At 37.8% G+C, this 21269-nt stretch overlaps 1 protein-coding gene across 3 annotated transcripts in view; it reads right to left on the bottom strand.

Annotated features, from left to right (window-relative positions):
- Window positions 1-21269, bottom strand: part of LOC117428027 (fibrillin-1-like) — a 72849-nt gene that overhangs the window by 23806 nt on the left and 27774 nt on the right. For 2 of the 3 annotated variants that reach the window (XM_058995126.1, XM_058995127.1), the window contains exons 11-35: window positions 21077-21250; window positions 20687-20836; window positions 20205-20324; window positions 19753-19878; window positions 18927-19049; window positions 17669-17791; window positions 17084-17236; window positions 15845-15898; window positions 14854-14979; window positions 14334-14459; window positions 13877-13996; window positions 13430-13567; window positions 13073-13123; window positions 12565-12690; window positions 11788-12015; window positions 11050-11175; window positions 10768-10896; window positions 10295-10420; window positions 10075-10200; window positions 9622-9744; window positions 7547-7672; window positions 7088-7213; window positions 1468-1590; window positions 1054-1176; window positions 190-315 (exon numbers count right to left, since the gene is read on the bottom strand). In XM_058995126.1, coding sequence (XP_058851109.1) covers window positions 190-315; window positions 1054-1176; window positions 1468-1590; window positions 7088-7213; window positions 7547-7672; window positions 9622-9744; window positions 10075-10200; window positions 10295-10420; window positions 10768-10896; window positions 11050-11175; window positions 11788-12015; window positions 12565-12690; window positions 13073-13123; window positions 13430-13567; window positions 13877-13996; window positions 14334-14459; window positions 14854-14979; window positions 15845-15898; window positions 17084-17236; window positions 17669-17791; window positions 18927-19049; window positions 19753-19878; window positions 20205-20324; window positions 20687-20836; window positions 21077-21250 — 3192 coding nt within the window. Of the gene's footprint in view, window positions 1-189; window positions 316-1053; window positions 1177-1467; window positions 1591-3047; window positions 3149-7087; window positions 7214-7546; window positions 7673-9621; window positions 9745-10074; window positions 10201-10294; window positions 10421-10767; window positions 10897-11049; window positions 11176-11787; window positions 12016-12564; window positions 12691-13072; window positions 13124-13429; window positions 13568-13876; window positions 13997-14333; window positions 14460-14853; window positions 14980-15844; window positions 15899-17083; window positions 17237-17668; window positions 17792-18926; window positions 19050-19752; window positions 19879-20204; window positions 20325-20686; window positions 20837-21076; window positions 21251-21269 lie in introns of those variants that run through there. The other variant, XM_058995128.1, reaches the window with a different exon arrangement.

The raw sequence follows: 21269 nt of genomic DNA, 5'->3' as shown, positions 1-21269 counted from the left end.
ATGAACTAAGCTTTTGGTTTCAACATTTTTGAGCCATATAAAATGGTTATTAGCTGTAGGAGAAATCTTGCAATCAAACAAGCTAGCAGTAAATATGTTACACCATTAACTTGATATGGGGTTCAGTCTTGAGTCACATGTGATTATTTAATGTGTGTTTTATCACAAAGATTGGATGAAGTAAATTACCTTGACATGCTTTTCCATCCACAGTTGGTGAAAAGCCCATGTCACAATCGCAACGGTATCCACCAGGAATATTCAGACAGTGGCCATTCTCACACAGATTGACATTATCTGCACACTCGTCACTATCTGTAACAGTGTGAATAATTATACCTCTTTACAAAACATACTCCTTCCAAACCAGGCATTATAAATACATCACAAGACATGTCACAATTGGAAGCTATTAGCAGCTATTACACTTATAATTCCTGTTAGATTTAACAGAAGCTGGCTCTGAAATATGAAAGTGTACCATTAACTGTGATGCGTTTTATTCCACAGCAGGGTTTTGATGACTGCTTATTGAACAGGTTTTGCCTTTAAAAAATCAATGTGGTTTTGTCAATGATAATCTTACACAAAAGACAGTTGGTCATTTGTTATTCAGCTTCTTCGGCAATTCTGGATACTCCCTATAATTAATTGCCCTTTGCAGTATTTTTCTAGCCGATTTTCAGAAAACCCCATCTTTGTGGTTTTGTCTGAATCTCTTCGTTCCCATACAAATTTTATTTTATCAAACACGAATGTAATTTTAGGTTTCTTTGTACTCCAAACAGTGTACCAATCTTGTTTCAAAATGATGCACTATTGAAAATGTTAAGTAAATGCAGCTTTATGATTCTTCAAATATATACTATTTAGCGATCCAACTGTGACTGATAAAGAATCTTTGCATTTGATAAATAGTCTGCTTTGCTGTATCAACTTGTGATGATTTTGTGTAACCTTTATTATTAGATATAGTATATATCAAATGTAAAAAAAAAATAATAATAAATGCACCATGCCCATTATCATACACGACATGGAACTACAATTCACCTGTACAGAAGAAGCCATCTCCAGAGTAGCCCTCTTTACACTGACACCGGTAAGACCCCATGGTGTTTCTACATTCTGCATTAGCACTGCACATGTGAGTTCCATTAGAACACTCGTCCAGATCTGTAACAATGAACAGGTTCCAAGTTATTATCTTCAAACAGAGCCAAACGAATATGCATGCATGCTGGAAACTACATGCATTCTGGATAGGCTTAACACAATAAAAAGGTGTGGTTTAACTGTTATTTTGGGAAATGTTACAGGGTTTTGTAGAACTGTAGCAACAAATTGTCAGAATTCACAGGTAGTCTCATCATTTAAATGATAGATTCTGCTAGACCATGTCAGGCCTCATCCAACTATATATATTGTAGTAGAATTTTGACACTAGAAAACCTAGTGAACACTTACCAACACATTTAATTCCATTGCCAATCCATCCTGGACCACAGCTGCATTTAAAACTCCCTGCTGTATTAGTACAGGTAGCGTGTTTGTCGCAGTTGTGAGCCCCAATCTCACACTCGTTTATATCTGTAAAAAAAAAAAAAGTTGTGAATACACAGCTTTAAATGACATCAAATACACACTTATACCAGATCTGTACAATTTATTTATAGCGGACCTTATATTCCTATAACATGAGTTATTTTAATGTACAGTAAGCCATTCTACAAGTCTTCGATTCAGTTCAGTGGTGGTAAGAACACAGCACCATCAACATCAATGTATTTATAATACAGCCTTAATATCACACACAACTATAAAACACTTCAATAAAGTAACATATCTCTTCATGGATTGCCCAATTGTATTGGTTAAAAAAAAACCAGGGGTTTAAGTGCTGTGCTTGACATATATCTGTGTCCTTCGAGAAACAGCGTTGCCTGTCAAACACGGCTCATATGCGGGTTACGGGGTTACTTCAGTTCATAAAGTGTGAGCAACAACCACGTGTTGTATAAAAGTCAAGCTGGTAAATGATATGTTTTACATGGAAACTCTCACTCTCTGTCTCATGCTGAGAGAGCAGAGCGGCCTTTATACAGTATCTATGGTTTGTTTGCTCTGTAATTACTGTCACCAAACCAGTACCTTTGTTAAAGGTTAAGCTAAAATGGCCTAACATATAAAATAAAAAGAATGCCAAAGCAAGAAAGTCATTTTAAGCCGTTATATTTCCCTGGGCAAAATGTCAAGAAATCTCGCCATGGGACTCTATTACAGCTCATGTAATCGCTCAAGTATGCAATATATTTATTTCTTAAAACTGGGGCGGTGCAAAAAGATATGTTATACCCTGTACCGTTTACACAGGCCTGAAACAACTAAGAGCGAGCATTTAAACATTTTCATGCAGCAAATATTCCCATGCATGCCATGTCATCATAACAACATCTGGCAATGTAGGCTCACTCTCTCACGACATTGGCCTAAAGCCTGCCACCCAACTTCAGTTGCACAGCCCTAACACCACACCCTTAGGGAAGCCAAATTTCAATGCAAAAGAGAACACCAACCTACCTATGTTGTACTACAGCATTGACTAGATATACTTGTCCACATTATTACATACTGAAAAGCCTTAAAATAAATATTATATTACTTTACTGGTCTTCCTTCTGCTTAAAATGCCTGGCCTTTTGCTGTAATTTCCATATTTTTTATCAGTATTCCTTTGAAATCTATATTTTGTGGTTGAGATCAAGTACATGATATTTCATTAAATAAACTTTGTGTATGTGTAGTGACTAATTTATGTAACAGGCTTACAACCAAGCTGTCAGCATGAAAGCACTTGGGGAACATTCTGTACATTTTGGACAGATGGTTGTGTAATGTGCTTTCATTCTTCATTGAGATCATTCTCACCATGAGGTTTTCTATATGGTGAGGACAAGTGTTATCAATCAAAAGGATATTGCCAGGGTGTGTCAAAGTGGTTAACAGTGTGCAGGTGCAGGAGTGCTGCGGTGATCAATAAACAGACAGACAACGATAATCCAGGTGCAATGGTGGTTTATTTGTATAATCCAAAGTCTGATGACAGCGGTGTGTATTGCTCCGTTTTAATCCACGGGTTGGTCCCGATCTTAAACCCCCACATGTAACACAAAACACAAACACAAGTCCACAGTGAGTGCTATACTGCTCGTGGTACAGTTATTCATGAACAATGGTGCAGTGATGTCGGGGTAAGTGCTGGTTAACGAGTGCAATTGTGGCTGCCACATCGTTTCCCTACCAGGTCGATGATTTAGTGTACCGTAGCCCCGCCCCCTTTCTAGGTGGCCGACTTCCATCTAACCCTGGGAATGAATTGTCTGGCCATCCAGTCCAGGGCACTCTGTTCCTTTTACACAACGCCCTCACAGGTCGGGAGAGAGATTTATCACCAAGAATCATTGTGACTCTGTCACACAGGGCAATAGAAAAAAGGTCTCACACTCGTATGAAGGATTTTATCACTATTTCTCACAGAGGTCAACTTGCCATGACGGTCCTCCAAAATGCTGGCGTTGTTCCCCATAGCAGTCAGGTATTGTTCCCAGTAAAGAACATACTGTACTGATAAGAGAGTAGGCCTCAGGTTACTCAACCAAAAGTCGAGAAAGTTGTTGAGTATGCACCCTAACAGCAGACATTTAGTTAATAAAGGAAATGCATTCTCCAGCTAAAGTAAATACATTGGTACAAAAAGTCAAGCGATGTGAGATAATATCATACTATGCAGGAAACTGAGACTGTTATAGATGTTCTGGGGGGGGGGGAGGTTGAAAAAAGTTAACTTTGGCTTAAAGCTTCGGGAAAGGTTAACAAGAGTTTAAGAAGGGTCGCATTCATGCAGACACGAAAGGCAGTATAGACGAGCAGTCCACGTTTTTATCCCCCGCATAATACGTTGTTTTGCTTTAACATGTGGGAAAACAAAGGGTGCTCTGTGTTTGATTACAGGATGCCTTCAAATATACATGTGATCGCTACTTCCTACTAACCTTTGAAGCAAAAACAAAACATAAAATCAAGGGGCTTGTGCCAAGAGTTTTCAAAAACCACAAATAAACAGCAAGTGGAAACTGTTTCATGCAACAGTTAGGTTACAGAGTCCCACACTGTTTAGGTTCAGTAATGACAGATTTGCAGATGCATCATCAAAACAGGCTAACATGGAACACATGATGAAAAATGGAACTGACAAGACAGGAATAAAAACCATTATTTAAGGATGTTTAACTTGCACTCTGGGTATAAAATGCCATAGCATCATTCTTAAGCACAAGCTTACACAAGCTATATGTTGCCAAGAATGTCTTTATGTCTGACCACACTAATGGGTGGTATGTTCACTGTTAGGGTGTATTACTGTTGCACTATATAACCTACATTGGAAAGTGGGAACAAATATACTCAGTGGTGTCCAAACAAACACTTCAGAAGAAGCCACAGTTATTTTGTCAGTGTTTTGGTTATTCATAAATCAATGAAATAATCTGAATACATAACAACAGGCTTATGCTTGCAGAGCACAGGCCTATCTGGCATTAGAATTAAAGTCATTATTAATAGACGGACTGACTGCCAGCAAGGATTAGTCCCAACTTGAATGAACATCTCTCCATTGTCAGGGCCTCGTTACTGGATGCCATTTAAAATAAATATTTTCAGTTATGTTCACCAGCTTTTTTTTTTTTTTTGATGGGCTGGTTTGGTTAAGTGTGATTAACTTTTATTCTGGGAACCTGATTGGCTGGTGTTATGCAATAACAGATCTTATAGCTGACTCCTGCTGGAAAGGAGCCTGGCACAGCCTGCAACAAATTATCACAATGAAGGCTATGCAGGCACGTTAGTCCACAGCTGGAAATACTAACGACCCACAACACTTTAAAGTAGATTTTATGTATAGAAATGGAGAAGATAAGTGCAGGCATATGGGTCATCATACATTTCAATTAAACCATGATGTTGAATTTGCAACACTTGGGGTTGTGACGAGACAGGGCCTTTTAAGTACCTGGAATTAATGGTGTTTAATGGTGTGCAAGAAAACCCCTAAGCTGTAAAATTGTTTGTTTGCTCTATGCCAGGAATTACTTTTATTACCATTTCGGTAGTCGTGGTGTTTTTCGAAAGACTCCACAATAACATATTGAACCACACAGTACATTTGGGGAAATATATTGCACTTACAAAGTTGCCTCACAGTTCACAGTTCTGGTTTTGTCCCATTTATTAGTGCACTGTTCTCCAGCAACGTACTTTTTAACAAGAGGAAAAATGTTAGAGAGCGGGGGGGGGGGGGCTTGTGATTCTCAAAACTAGTTAATGGTTTGGAATGATTTGTTTATTTATAAAACTGGAAACGAAATCGACGATGACAAGAGAGTTCAGTTATGTAGACAAAACCTTAATAAAACCCAGAAGACACCATCTAGCCTGTTCTCATGAAATGTGTACCTTCAAATACATTATTTTGCATAGCCTTTTATAGTTATGGCATTTAAAGCACAAATCTTCCATAAACTAGGCAAGCATTGTTTGCCTGGCAGTTTTGAAGGTATGAGAGGATTTTCACTAGGAATGCCCTGTCCTTTATTACAAACCCACCAAGGCACAGTGCAACACTGTCTACATTGTTTACAAAATGACATTACCAGCACAGTAAAAAAAAAACATCTGGAACATGTGGAAAGGCTGAAGTTAATAAACATGGTTGGTGATTAAATTAACGTGTTCAGGATCTTAGTACAGATCCTGCTACAGCCCAAGCGGTTTGTAAAACCGCTGGCCTATCTAGCTTGGCCTGTCCTACTGTTCCTAAGAACCTGACCCTTATTATTAATTAGATCAAATCAAATGGAATTCCCTTCCTTCTGAACCAAATCTGTTTTCCTTCTAGGTTTTTAAACCTTTTCAAACTTCAGTGTCATTATTAACAACATCAATTATTCACTGCTCTGCAACTATCCTGTTTGATGAAATCTCAAAATCCTTGCTGCTGATGTAGACCCTAAACTCTTCAGTGTATGGCAGGACAACCTAAAACAACAAAAAATAATCTACAAAAGCTGTGCTATTTCTGTAATGTTACATCGATCGGAATGTTGGATGACGTATTATAATCTTCAGAAACAAACGCGTTTACCACAAGGTTTACGCAAGATCCTGGTCTATATTTTTCACTACAAAAAGACCAAACAATGACCTGCATAGAAGAACTGAGCAAGAGAATTCAGAGGTGAAAATGAGAAGAAAGATGAAGACCAGATCAGTATTGTCTCTTTAATATGAAGTCACAAAGGAAGAAGTAAGAGGTAGGACACAACCTGGCACTGAACATTTGAGGCAGAAAAAAGAAAAAACACCTCTCTTGTGAAAGTAAGTGGATAACACCTCCTGTGAGTAAGTAGCTATGTATATTTCTAAATGCCTCTGGTTTGTCAGGGAAAAACACTGTCTAAATATATCACAGACTAAGAATTACCATGCTTTATTAAAATTAAAAGCATTCTAGAAAATGTGTTATTCATAAAGTGGTTACCGGACAGACTCAAAGTCTAAACAATCTAAAATTCATTAAGTATTTGCCGTGGTGTTAAACAAATATGGCTGAGCATTTTATTGAGGCATTAAAGCCAAGTCAATTTTGCCACCATAAAGAGCTTTCATTAGATTTCAGTTATGATGTGGAATTAAGTGTTCAGTGTTCTCCATGGTGAAATGCAAATTACAATTAATCCTGTAAATGACACAGCTGGTTTTAATGCAAAACTTGTGCACAGCATTATTGATTGGCACTTTAAAATTCCAACCCATACATGTTATTACATATATTATGTGATATTACTATCTGATTTCAAATTAACCTCTCACTTACTACACTTGCAAACAGAGTCTAGGGATACAATTGTTTAGAATGTGTAGTCATCAGCCAGATACCCAGCACAGTTGAAATCTATTATATTGGACCTTTAAGAATACATGGAAATCGTATCTCTTACACATCATGTAAGTTTAAAAAGACCTCTACCTGTACAGCCAGTGGTTCCCTTCTTCACTGAATATCCCAGGTCACAGTGGCAAATGAATGAGCCTTTTGTGTTTTCACAGTTCCCACTAAGGCAGATATTTGGATTGAGGTCACACTCATCAACATCTAGAAAGCAAGAACGGGAAATATTTGCGGCTATACTTGATAAACTTCATTTATTCATTATAGTAAATGTATAATAATAATGGTAGCATTGACTCGTGCTAGAAATGTTAAGTGAAGCGCTCAACTGATTGTTAAAAATAGGATTCAATTTGACATCAGTATCTCTGGTGTCATTTCTTCTTGATAGCCACACTGAATTTTGGATATACCTAAATAACATACCTTCATGACAATTAATGTCTAAAATTCACCCATGCATGAATGTGTTTATATACGTTTTCATTTTGACCTGCTGAGTTATACAAATAGTGCCATCTATACACTATGAATTACCTAGGCATGTCTTCATATCCTCAGAGGACATAAACCCATCGTAACACAGACATCGATATTCGCCAGGGATGTTGGTGCACTGTCCCCCGTCACAGATATCAGGATTGTCCTCACATTCATCAATGTCTAAAGGAAAGAAAGTACAGCATTAGGAAAACAGCCAGCATCGTTTTCACATAAGCAGCAACACATTTTTGAAATCTTTTCTAACATGGCAGCTTGCTTGTCCTGAACTCCAGTCATGTGTAAAACTGCATGACAGTACTGTAGGCACTGAGAACTGGAAGATAGTTATACAAGCTTCAACAAAAATTCACTTAGTAGCTATAACATCCATACATCTTACCCATTTTAGCAAACATGTATTTTCATTGTAAAGGTTAAAGAAAGTTATCAGTTATTTTGCCTTGCCTTCCAGCAAATCTGTTACTGCTTTACTTCCTTGGTCATTTCACCCAAGACATGTCTTCTAGGTCAAATCATGTTACTTGCTGGCAGCATGTCAGTCAACGGGGGAAGCAGCTGATTGGTCATTGACAGGAAAGAAGCCATTGAAGGGGTGGGGACAATTTCACCCTCCAGGTAAAATGACCCAGGAAGTACAAGAAAGTCTAAAAGCACGGTATGCAAAGCTTTCTTTAACCTAGTGTTGTACCAGTTATCATGCTTTAAAATGAAAATGTGTTTGCTGATCTGCATATTTGAGACCAATATAATTAGGGCTTCTGATTTAATTTTTTAATCAATAAACCCCCCTATGTTACTAGTGAAATTGGTGTATATCCAATAAACACGGAAAAAACACTGGAAATGGTTACTCAATTCATGTTGACTTCATCCCTTTCCCTGTAAAAATAAATAAATACAACAACCCATTAAAAAAGCTTTCCCAGTGCAGTTGGCCAATGTCCCGCCTTCCTGACTTGTATCTCCCATTGATTTGTTCTGAATACTTTAAACCCACCCCAACTACTAAGTGGCAGCAAATTCCTACATTTCTATTGGAAGATTATACATGCTTGCGAGATTGAAAACAAGATTACAATTAGAAATGGTTTGATAGGGAGTATTTAAATGCTTGTGTAAAAAAATGCTTAAACACACAGAAACCACAGAAGAATATGCCCGTGACCATAAGGATTTTGTTGTGGAAGACAGCAAAGGAATGAAGATACAATTGAAGTGTGCAAGTACTGTCGAGTTACTATACATATTGTGACAGCACAAAACGACCAAGAATGTTGTAAAGTAACCAAAAACAATAATTTCATACAGTGTTTAAAAAGCGAAAGGCCAGAAAAACTAACAATTGACATAAAACTCAAAAATAGCTAAAAAAAAAAAAAAAAGCCCAGAAAAATTTGATAAATAAAAAATGAAAAACAGAAGCCCTAAATATAATGAATGAATGGTCACGGTGGAGAACATTTATGGGACTATTTTGTTAGCTACAATTACTGTAACTAGACCAGAACTTTAAGTAAACACACACTGGTATGCTTTAAATATGTAACTGTGGATCTCAATCACTTTCATGTGGTACTGAGAAGTTTACTCTTACAGGGTTACATAAAAATGTTGGGGTCTGATGAGCCTGATTCTCCCAACAGAATCATAAAGACGAGCATTAAGAATCCCTGGAAGTATTCACATTCAGACTGCCCTTTTGTGTTTTCTCCAACCCTCAGATTCGCCCAGCCAGGAGAGTAGAATGGCACAGTGCCAGCAGTCCCACTTCCTTATCTTTCAAGAATTGTTCGGCTTGCTGAATTCTATTCTCAAGAAAACAGGAAATCGTTCCCCTGCTCTCCCTCCCCTGGGTTTGGAGACAATCCATTTAATGGCTGGGTGTGCTAGCAGTTCTAATGCCTGATGTCTCCCCTGATGTAGGTGTTCTCCACCCGTGAGCTATAAGGAGGTGGTAGCAAGTAATGGAGGCCTAGCTTTTTAAAGGAAGCTGTAGCTTTACTGACAGCATTAGTATCAAGACTTCCCTTCAATATGTCTTAACCAGTGCAGGTACGCTGCCTTTGAGATAGAGCCTTCTGGCTTTAATATATAAAAATATTCCACACCTGTGCAGGTTCTTTGATCTGGCATCAGTGCATAGCCTGCTCTACAGCTGCACTCATAACTTCCTTCAGAGTTTGTACAAAAGGTTTCACATCCTCCGTTTTGTATGGTGCACTCATCAATATCTGCACAGTGGAAAATTAAAAAAACACACACACACACAGTGAATAAGAACCACGATAAAAGACCTGAAATGTGCACTGACAATTTTAAACCATATGAGAAACCTTTGAAGACTATATAAGCAGAAAACATTACATGAATGTTTAGTAATAAAAGGCCAAATATTTTACTTTTGTTAAGCTAATTAAAAACTAGAGTTCTGAAACACTGGTCCTTCAAGGACTGCAGAATATAGCAGGTTTGTTTTATTCATCAAGACAGGTAGAGCATATAACATTTGAAATAGTATTGTTTGTATATAGTACATGCATACAACTGTATAACTTCCTTACCAACACAGGCTAATCTGTCATCAGTAGATCTATACCCTGTGTTACAGGCACACTGGTAGCGCCCAATCATATTCACACAACGGCCGTTCCTGCAAAGGTTATCGCTTAGCTCACATTCATTAACATCTGTCAAGGAAGAAAGAAGAAATTAAGAATGAATAAAAAAAAACTGTTAGATGAACTCATGTATTATAAGATGTCTGGCTCTTTGTCACTTCACCTAAACAAGCCGACCCATCCGTAGCAACCTGGTGGCCAGTGGGGCATTCACAGAGGAAACTGCCCTCCGTGTTAATACACACCCCTCCGCGGCACAGAAGGGGGTTCCTTTCACACTCATCGATGTCTGAAGGGTGAAGAAAAAAAGACATTTCATTACTCCGTTTTCTTTATTTAATTAGCTCAGTCATAATTACATGTGCAGGTACATCCTTGAATATTGAAGTATAGAAACACAATTGTCAAACTGAATTCTTCGTACAACTTCACCAGGCCAGACGACACAGAGTGGATCCCAAACAAGCAGATTAGGCAGTCGACTCTTTTAATGTTTAGGCTGTACATATATACATATATATATATATATATATATATATATATATATATATATATATATATATATATATATCTTGTGATTCTTGTGATTCTTTACTATAGAGAAAATTTTGAAAGCCACTCTTTTTATCAGCTTACCCATGCAGTTCTTCATCATCATAAATCCACTTTCGTAGCCCTCAAAGCATTCACATGCAAAGTCCCCGGGAGTGTTGACGCAAGTTCCCTGTCCACAAAGATCAGGAGATATCCGACACTCGTCAATATCTGTATTTGAAAAAAACCTGGTCAACTTTCAGAAACTGCTTTTTTTTCATAGAATGCTACTTACATTTAGTGTAAACTAGTTAAAAGAAAATTTTACATGTTTCTGGTACAAATTGAGTACAAGCACTCATTATAAAATAAATTCCATCTTACCAGTGCAGTTCCTTTCCTCCGAGTCAAGTGCAAAGCCACTGTCACATTTACATTTGAAACTGCCGATTGTGTTCCTGCATTTGCCATTACTGCACAGGTTATGGATCATTTTGCACTCGTTGACGTCTAAAAAGGAGACAGGATAAGAACGTACATTTCAAATAAGGATCCATATGTTTTCATGATCAGTATGATTTTAAGGTTAAACAAAAGTTCAAATAAATTTGCTGACATACTGTAAATGTCCATATTTGGGGGAAAATAGCTTAACAATTTATGGGGGGGGGGGGGGGGGCAGTACTGTGGTTCAAATGAATTCAAATAAGAAAAATAATATATAATATTTAAGTACACCATAATCCAACACTACAAATTAAAGCATGTAAGTAAAATTTGAAAATGTAGTCTGTAGTATATGTATGTGGTCATGTGACATGTCATGTGATCCACTAGACCTATATACAGTAAGTTGTATGAGTTGTGTTCTCCGTGACTGCAACCGGGTTGTCCCTAAACACAGTGACTGCAATGACTTCTTCGGGTTCCCAGAAAAGGCAACAGAAAACCAAAGCACACATCCAGTTGTAAGCAGGCCACGACAGGTGAACTTGTGCAACGTATTGTGTTCCAAGCAACAGAATTCTTCAATACTGGACAAGTCACGCCTGTTTCCAACTGAATGCGCCGGGAGATACGAATTTTGAGCATGAGGCTAATCGCAGCAGCAGGACTGGTTACCTTTCAAGAAAGGCCTTCCGTTGATGAAATCGCCTCTGTGGGAGAAGCCTGGGCCTCGAGGGCAAAGCTGATCATACTCTGGGGTGCGTTTCTCGGGGCACTCTTCACACTCGGGTCCCCAGGCAGCACCCACGGAGCAGCAGCACGCATCCACGCGGTGTTTGCTGGGGATTGGAGAGGAGCACCTCTCATCTTCATGGGTCAAATAACAAAACTCCATACGCAGATCTGTAATCCCAAAACAAACATGTTCTAGTTTGATTTTTTTATATATATATCGTAATCAGCACATAAGTATCTGTAACTTAAACTGTTCTTGTTCTGCAAGATAGATCACATGGCAGTAGTGTAAAAAATAAAATGTGTGAACAGGTTATTTCATTCTGCCTTCAGTTCAAAAGCACATTTTTCATTCAGTGGATAAAAATCTAATAGAGAACAATAATGTGCATTGCAATTACTGCGCCCCCTTATTATACCGCAAAACCAGTTATAAGGCGTTCCGATCATGGCTACCATTTGCCCCATAATGTCATTCCAGTAGTACTTGCACTCTTGTTACTATGCGAAACACAAATAGTACAGTCTTTTAACTAGGGTTCCCAACTACAGTATTATAAAGACTCTTCATTGCCTCCCATTAATTATTATGAACCTCTAAAGATTAAGTGACAATCTGTATTTAAAAAAAAGAAACCGTTTTAATAAAAAAAAAAAGGATGATGTGCTGAACATGATATAAATCTCATAAAACACCCATAGATATGTTTTACATACCAACGCATGTTCGACCAGTGGCATCCAGGGTCATTCCACTGGGGCACTGACAAATAAAAGATCCCACTGTATTTACACACTTTCCATTGGTGCAAACTCCAGGAAATACTTCACATTCATTCACATCTATTACCAGAAAAGAGAATTAAGAATGCACCCTGACATGTATCATTAGAAAAGTGTTAATATGGGTTATTACACTATATCATCCATTATATGACCATATAATAAAGGTTTACTACATCATCAAAGAACTAAGCTTTGGACTGTTATACATTACCAAAGCAACTTCAGTCACTCAGAATATTCTGAAATGAGCATTGCTATGGATATTATTTTTGTTGTTGTTGCTATGAACTGAATAAATGACAGAGGACTGTTTCCTTAAGGACATCATTGCTGGTTTCTGTCTTTTAGGATAATCCTCTCTTTCAACATAATCACATATACTTAACAATATAAAACACTGATAACTGAATGTTGTAATGTCAAGTAGCGTCATCCTTACCTTCACAAGTTGTCCCTCTAACTCTCGCATATCCCTTTGAACAGAATGGATCTGAAACAAAGGCACAATTTATCTGACACTGAAAGCTCCAGAACACACTACCTGCAACTCTTTAACATGGGGATCCATTCCATACAATCTATAAACATTTTATTGATAAAGATTTGAAATAATAACACTAAATGGCAATGAACTTTAAATATATGTATTTTTTGTGCTACAGCATAAGAATATGTAGCGCACTTGCTATACGAACTTTTGCATGTCATTCAAAGTTGTTCATGTGTAGTTTTGAAACCTGGTTTTGTGTTGCATGGTTGCTAACACTTCATGCAACCCCACCATCAGCTTTCTCACCTGGCTCACACGGGGCACAAGGGCTTCCCCAGGCCGCCCCCATTGTGGCACAGCAGTGTGACTTCAGGGTCTCTCCATTGATATTGACCTCACATCGCCCATTAATGATCTTCAGCCAGCAAGTCCCCTTGCCTGTTTCTGTAATCAAGGGGATAATACAGTATACACAAATGTGTGACTATGATCAGATTAAACCATGCATTTTCACAAGGGGATGCATTTTATTTCACTCTTGCTTAAATTGAAGTTTTAAAAATGTACTACCCATTTACATGCGATAACAGTAAAGAAAGGGGTTAAACAGTATGAAAAGTTATTTTACTCTTTTCAACTGAGGGAAAAAAACAACTTAACTTGGACAAACAGCTGTTTCAGTGAGTTTGCAGCTAGTAAGGAACCCCCTGTAGATATAATGGTTTTGAAAACACAAACAAATAGCGTACATACCAACACAAACAGTTCCAGTTGTATCTAGTGTGCTTCCCTGGGGACATTCACAGGAGAAGGAGCCAGGGTTGTTCTTGCAGTTTCCATTAACACAAGGGCTGGATTCACACTCATTAACATCTACAAAGAGAGGTTCCATTATCTTATAGCTTCATTACAGAGCATTTTTTGACTTTTACTGCATTCTGTCTAACTGCTAATTGTCACAGTGCTGCCCTGTGTACTCATGTGTACATAGTATTGCAACTGTCTCTTTTTAACACAGCTGCAACTGCTTTTATTTCTGTTTCAAACAGTGGAAGAGAGTGATTTTTTTAGATAAAAGCACAGTGGAATGTGATTGTGTTTAAAAAGAAATCGCATTTAAATTATATAAAACTTTCCAACAGAAGTAGAAAATGTGGAAATATGAAATACATTAAAGTGTAATATATTGTAATATCAAAAAAGAGATTACCTTCACATACGTCAGTGTCCGATTTAAATACATATCCCTTTGGGCAGAAACAGGTGAAGCTCCCAGGCGTGTTTCGGCATTGTCCATTTTCACACAGCTGCCTGTTTATTGCACATTCATCAATATCTATAGAACAAAGAAACAGTGACACCTCCATTAACCATTCCAAGGTTATTACCTTATATAATGTTCCTACCATTTTATTTCTTACCTGTTTATTATGCAATTATGTAGGAGTATGATGTAATAATGTTGTTTCAGCTTAGATCATTATCTGCCATTCTTGCTAAAACTTCCAGCAAAAAATGCTTCTGGAAAGACTCACTGAGACTCCTCAATAGCTGGAACTGAAGCCCCATAAACAGCTAGCCAGTCTTTTCAGAAATCGTTTTTGCTGGAATAGTCAGTGAGCATGGCAGTTACTGATTTAAGCAGGATACACAATACACACATACTGTAATAGGATATTAAACAGGTAACACATTCAATATTAATAAAATCTGCCTGAAGAAAAACCTACCAACACAGTTTTTGCCACTTGAATCTATTTCATATCCTTGGTTACAGTTACATCTGTATGTTCTGTGCAGGTTCTCACAAACTCCATTTTGACAAAGGTCAGGATCCAGGGCACACTCATTTATATCTATCATAAGAAATGAAAACAAGCATGTTAATACAATACAGCACATCCCCTCCCAGGGCTGTATTTTATATGCTTCATACTCGGACTGTCTCTCAATAAAGTTGCATCACCGTACAGAGATTCTATACTGTGTAAGCAAGACTATAAAGACGGACACACAGGCATCTATCACCCATATCCCCAAATTCTGATGCTTTCAATAACATGTGCTAAAGAATGCTCTAACCTATGGCAAGCCAAATTATCATTTAGAGATATCTCGAAATGCATTTCAAGATATCTTAAATTGAATTGCAGATATCTCAAACTAACTCAATCTCTCAAGATATCTCAAACTCATTTTGAGATATCTCCAATTCAATTTGAGATATCTCCAGTTCAATTCAAGATATCTCAAATTGACTTCCAGTCCTGTCTGAGATATTTTGAAATCAAGTTAGTTTGAGCTATCTGCAAATCAATTAAAGATATCTTGATGTGCTCTTCGAGACATCTCTAAATGATAATTTGGCTTGCCATACTAACCAAGTTTCATCACAATTGCATATGCCGTTCTCTTAATACATGTACAAATGTACATACACAGTCTGAACGACAGACATATGTAAAAACAGATGGATAGGGTTATCCTGTGTGAATCGACACTGCCACTATATCCCTGTCACCTGGGCTATTCTCTGCCAGTGGTGGAAAAAAACAAACATTTAATGTAAATCCTATTTTTCATGAACTGGCAATGTTTCAATAGGTTAATACTGAAATCTTGCCAATTCAATATTCCAATATAGTTAGACTGCATAGCATGCACTGTGACAAATTAATCAACACATCCATAAATTGTATGTCTCTTTAAGAAACTACATACCTCTCCCATCAGAAGTAATACCAGATCCTTTACTGCACAACGCGTTGAATTCAGCTGAAATGGGAACACATTTTAATAGCTTAATAGGTACACACAGGGGTCAGTATTCGTATACACAACACAACTCTGCCTGTTCCACTTCTTTATTTTTGCATGTTGGAATCTATAATGGCCTAGCCACAGATTCTGTTCTGTTCAGTATAAAATGTTCTAAAACAAAAGGACAATTCTCTTTCAGCTTCCACTAACCCTTAGGCAGTGATTAACCAATGCTGGATACTGACCGGGAAATGAGTTCTTCTCATGCAGAAATGTTACAAGGATGTCAGAAGTGCTTTTGTTTATACGAAAATGTCAGCTAGCTGCTGTTTAATCCAAAACGATGATTATGCAGCAATAACACACGTGTGCAACGTTAGTTCTGTAGCAAGCTGTTCTCTAGTTATATGCACAGCCAGTAAAGGGTGACATAGGTGTGTCCGGACATCTGGCTAACCACTACATCCACAGACAATAATGCAGATCTTTCAACTATACTTCTCTGAAGCTCATTTATTCATTACATCAATTCAGATGGTTGTGTTTTGTGTTTTGCTATTTCTAGAAAGCTAGAGACTGATGTGGCAAACATCTCGCTCACCTAAATGGTTTGTGAAAGCATGCTTTTTATAAATACTGTTAGCGGGTCTTACTCAGGTCCAAGAAAACATTGGCGTCAAACATTGCTTTGTCTTACTTGAATGTAACAGTTTGCCGAAGTTTCTTACATTTACTGAAGCCTAACTGTTGAAACGGCTGCATTAGAATTAGTGCGGGCAAGCACAGAAGCAGACATTTCTATTAAAGGGTCTGTGATCAATAGCTTCTCTTGAGCGTCACATTATTCCCTGCTACAGCTGTGCCTTGTGGAAGCCATTGCTGCCAATTTTTAAATCAGCATTATCATCTGCATACGCCGTCTCCACGGAAACAGTAATGAGTGGGATAATAAGGATATTAATCACAGATGTATCAACACCTTTATAGGGCATTTAAATGTATTATTTACACGTTTTAATTTTAATTTGATTTAGCATTCACTGAACTTTTCCATTGCCCTCATGATACAGCTATTCAATCACATGAAAAATGGGGGGGTATTTGGTATTTGCCAGATTTCTGCAAGGTTGTAAAACTGCAAAGTAACATTATACCTCTGTTGGAGGGGGGTTGCTCTACCCTATTTGGCAAATAACTTACCTGAGTTTAGTGCTGGGCAAGGTTGACAAGGCTCCCCAAAGGCATATTCAATGTTGGCACAACAACACTCCGATTTGGTCACAGCTCCAAAGAACGGTTTAACACATTGCCCTCTCTTGTAACCTCCATAACATGTGCTGCGCATGTGTGTATCTAGAATTACATACAAAACATTCCATTCAAGAGAGTCCTGTCACTAACACAAGATGAAGGATTCAGAAAATACACTACATATTCTGGCATCACACCAAAGAAAACTCATCTCCTTCAAATATATATGTTTGAAATTACAGTGAAATTGCTCCAATTTACTGCATGAAGCCTACAAATATGAATCAGGTCAAATATTTTTGCAGTCTTTGGATTTATTTTAGAATCAAATGGATCGTAATACAGGCTTTGCTTTAAGGAAGATAATTGTTTTCAGCGAGCTTAAGTTGACAAATACTTCTCTGTTTCAAATGCATTCTTTATTGAAGCATTTGTGCATCTTGTACACCTATCAGGAATTCATTTTGAATGTCAAAAGAATACAGTACCTTTGCCATCCAAGTCTACATGAGGTAACGATTTATGTTCTCTTACCAACACAGACCCGCCCATCCAGTCCCACCGCCAGACCAGGGAGACAGTCACATCTAAATGAGCCTTCCGTGTTTACACAGCGTCCATTCATGCACATGCCTGGTGTCTCACACTCATCAATATCTACGAGGAAACAAAAGAAAAACGGTTCATCGCCGAGACAGTAAGAAACAAAACAAACTTGACAGGGTAAGCAGAGGAGTTGTATTTCCTTGAACAAAGAGCTCATGGGATATCTATTGGAGGAACTGCCTTTTTATACATCCTGGACAATCACATACTGTACTGTAGATGTGAGTGGCTTCATGGTGATGGGGATCTTTCAGTAGATGGAGGCAGACAAAAATGGATTTCTGTTAGTAATTTAGACCAGCGCTTGCAGAGTTGTTTTTTTTTCTTTAAGGCAGAATACGTCTATATGCACTATTAGTTTGTGTCTCTGCAGACTTTATGCCTAAAGTAATGGAAAACTACTAAAAAAACAAAACAAAAAAACAAACAGATAATGGCTAATATGTTCCATTGTTCCACTCCTAACCCCTCTGAGAACTTACATTGTTTAAGCTTGCATCCTTCACTGTCGTGGAAAATAAACTAACAAATGTGCTAGTCCGAATTCTTAAACTCTACAAATAGCTTTACTTTGTACAATGAATATTTATACAAGGCTGCTTAGTCACGCTTAGATTCCCTAACCAAGCCCACCATATCCAAGCCAAAATGCCTTTATGCTTGTACATTGTTTGGCAGGAACTTAAGCTAACAAGACCAACACCCTAACAGGAACTATGCTTGTACACACTACACCAGGGGTCTCCAACCCTGGTCCTGGAGAGCCCCTATCCAGAAAGTTTTATAGGTGTCTTTACATCATCAATGGCTAAATATCTGGAACACCTGTTAATCTTGACTAATTAAGCCAATAATTGGTTCAATTAAGTAACTGAGAGATTGGTTGAAACGAAAACCAGAAGCCCCAGTAGCTCTCCAGGACGAGGGTTGGAGACCCCTGTGATGAACTAAAGAAACAGCTATTGTGCATAATAAAGTTACATCTTTATTGGCTATTTGATTGGTTGAGTTGTTAACTGAGATGGAACTTCTTTGAACTGCATGTCTAAGCTTACTGTTTAGAATTATTCTAGTTTTCAGAGACCCTGATATAACATGTTAATAAACATGCAAATAACAGCTTCCCACAGCTGATTCAAAACTTTCAGTACAAGTGGCATTAAAGAAAAAGAAAAAAAAAACATACCTTGGCAGAATCGTCCATTTGGTGCTAACTGGAAGCCAGATTTACATATGCACTTAAAACTCCCATCTTCATTAATGCACATCCCATTAAGACACATGTTTTTAATAAGGCATTCATCTTGATCTGAAACCAATAAACATGTTGTATTATTTCAGACCCATTTTAATGGCATTTCAAGAAGCTACTTGAAACTACTTTTCAGAAAGCGTTTACATGAGCAGCACAATATCAGAAATAAATCACAGAGAAATGATTTTTATAATATGTATTTCGTTTTACCTGGGCTTTTAGATCCCTTCCCCAGTAACTTGATTGTTATTTAAAACTGCATATTTAGAAACTGTTTTCAAGCCAACATTGAAGAACTTATGAGGATTAGATGAAGAATTTGCCTCCAAGGGATAGTCAAAATTAAATGTCATTTTTGGCATGCAATATATAGTTAGTACAGTGTAGTGCACTTTCATAGTTTCTAACAAAGCAACCATTTCCTGTCGCCATGTCTGATAATCATGTATGCTGCTCATCAATTTAACATTTTTTGGTTACAAGATGGCGCGCCATATATATAAACCCCAACTGATTCATCATCATCATTATCACTGGTACACCAAAAATGCCATCAGCTATACTTGTGGAAAAAATATGGATATATGAAAATAAAACAATAAATGTTAATTGTCTAAACAACGCAGATCAATATTTTCCCCCACGTCAATTAATAATGTCTTCTTCTAAGCAATGGGCATAAGGACATTTGAAGCTGCAGGAATCAATGCATGTACGTGAATATTAAAAAGAAAGGAGATTAAGCGGGTGGAATTACCTTCACAGTTGCGCCCGTCTGATGTTACCTCGAAGCCAGCATTGCATACACAGTGAAAGCTGCCATCTGTATTAACACAGCGTCCATTGTTACAGATCCTGCCATTCGCCAAACATTCATCGATATCTGAGGAAATGAAGGAGAGCCCGTTGAAGACAATATGAGCTAATCTCAATATGGTCATGTTGCTTTCTTGTCTGTGCATGTCCACTGGAATGCATCTCTAAAATGTGGATACACAGTATCCACATTTTAGAGATGCATTAGATGCTAAATGCATTAATAAGGTATAAATGGCCACCACCTTTTTTGTGGATCACGTTTGACCTGATGTACTATGGGGTGAAACAATTTACCATCGAAGCTCCATGTGCTATAACACCCCTGTTTCCTGACCTGGGGGCAGCCCCATCTCGGGAGCAACCCCTATGAGATATACTGTATAATCTTACCTCTGCACTCTGTCCTTGTTGCTGTGCTTTGAAAACCAGCGTGGCATTGGCAGAAATAAGATCCTTGAGTATTTACACAATCGCCACTGACACAGGGGTTTCTGTCACATTCGACATCATCTGTAATAAAATGGCAGATTTACATGAATCTCCATATACCTGAAGCAAGAGGAAGTGATATGTAAACATATTAACTCTATATAATCATACATCTCCATCGTAAGGCCTTGATGTAAGCCTATTATAAATAAAAAGGCTTTAACAAAATATTGTGACCAAAATATTTTGTCATCATGAAATAAACAGATTTTCAATTGTTTTTTTTAAGATTCAGCAGATCCAGATATAAAAAGACCCCTTGCTAAGACTTAGGAAATATTTTTTGTTAATATTTAGAAGATATTTAGAGGAGACAGTAGTTTAGTTGAATGATTTTGTTAGTACAATAGACTGACAAATCTGAAAGAAACACTTATGCATACCAATACATTCTCCCCGGACATCGAGCATGAATCCCATGTTACACTCGCATCGATAGCTCCCAGGAGTAGGGATACAGCGTCCATTAATGCACAGATTCCGGTACAATTGACAGGTATTCACACCAAAAGTTATATTTTGTGTAAGAATCACTACAACAAAAATAGATATAAAAACATTCAGAAAGCAACCATTTTCAACAAGAAAAAAGTAGGCATTTTTTGTAAAGTTTTAATTTGTCTGGTTCTACAAGAAAATAATTGCAAATCAATAGAAACATATATGAAAAATGTACAGAAGTATATTAAAATGACATTTGGATCTACTCGCTCTTTAAGAATGTAACTGTACATCCCACAGTTTCACTTTGTTAACAAGAATGGTTAGCATGCCTGGAGGTTGTCCATTGATTGGGGGTCTGGGTAGTCCACCATCCGGTTGCACAGGAGGCCGCTCTCCAGTCACCGGGGAAAAGGGGAGACCACCTGGTCCAACTGGCACACTAGGAACAGGCCGTTCTGAGTCTGGGCCTGGGATCTGAACGGAGCAGAGCTTTCTGTACTCATCTGAAACACAATGACAAAT

This window comes from Acipenser ruthenus, chromosome 21 (genome assembly GCF_902713425.1).
Source record: "Acipenser ruthenus chromosome 21, fAciRut3.2 maternal haplotype, whole genome shotgun sequence".
Lineage (NCBI taxonomy): Eukaryota > Metazoa > Chordata > Actinopteri > Acipenseriformes > Acipenseridae > Acipenser > Acipenser ruthenus.
This window is presented reverse-complemented; position numbering and strand designations above follow the sequence as displayed.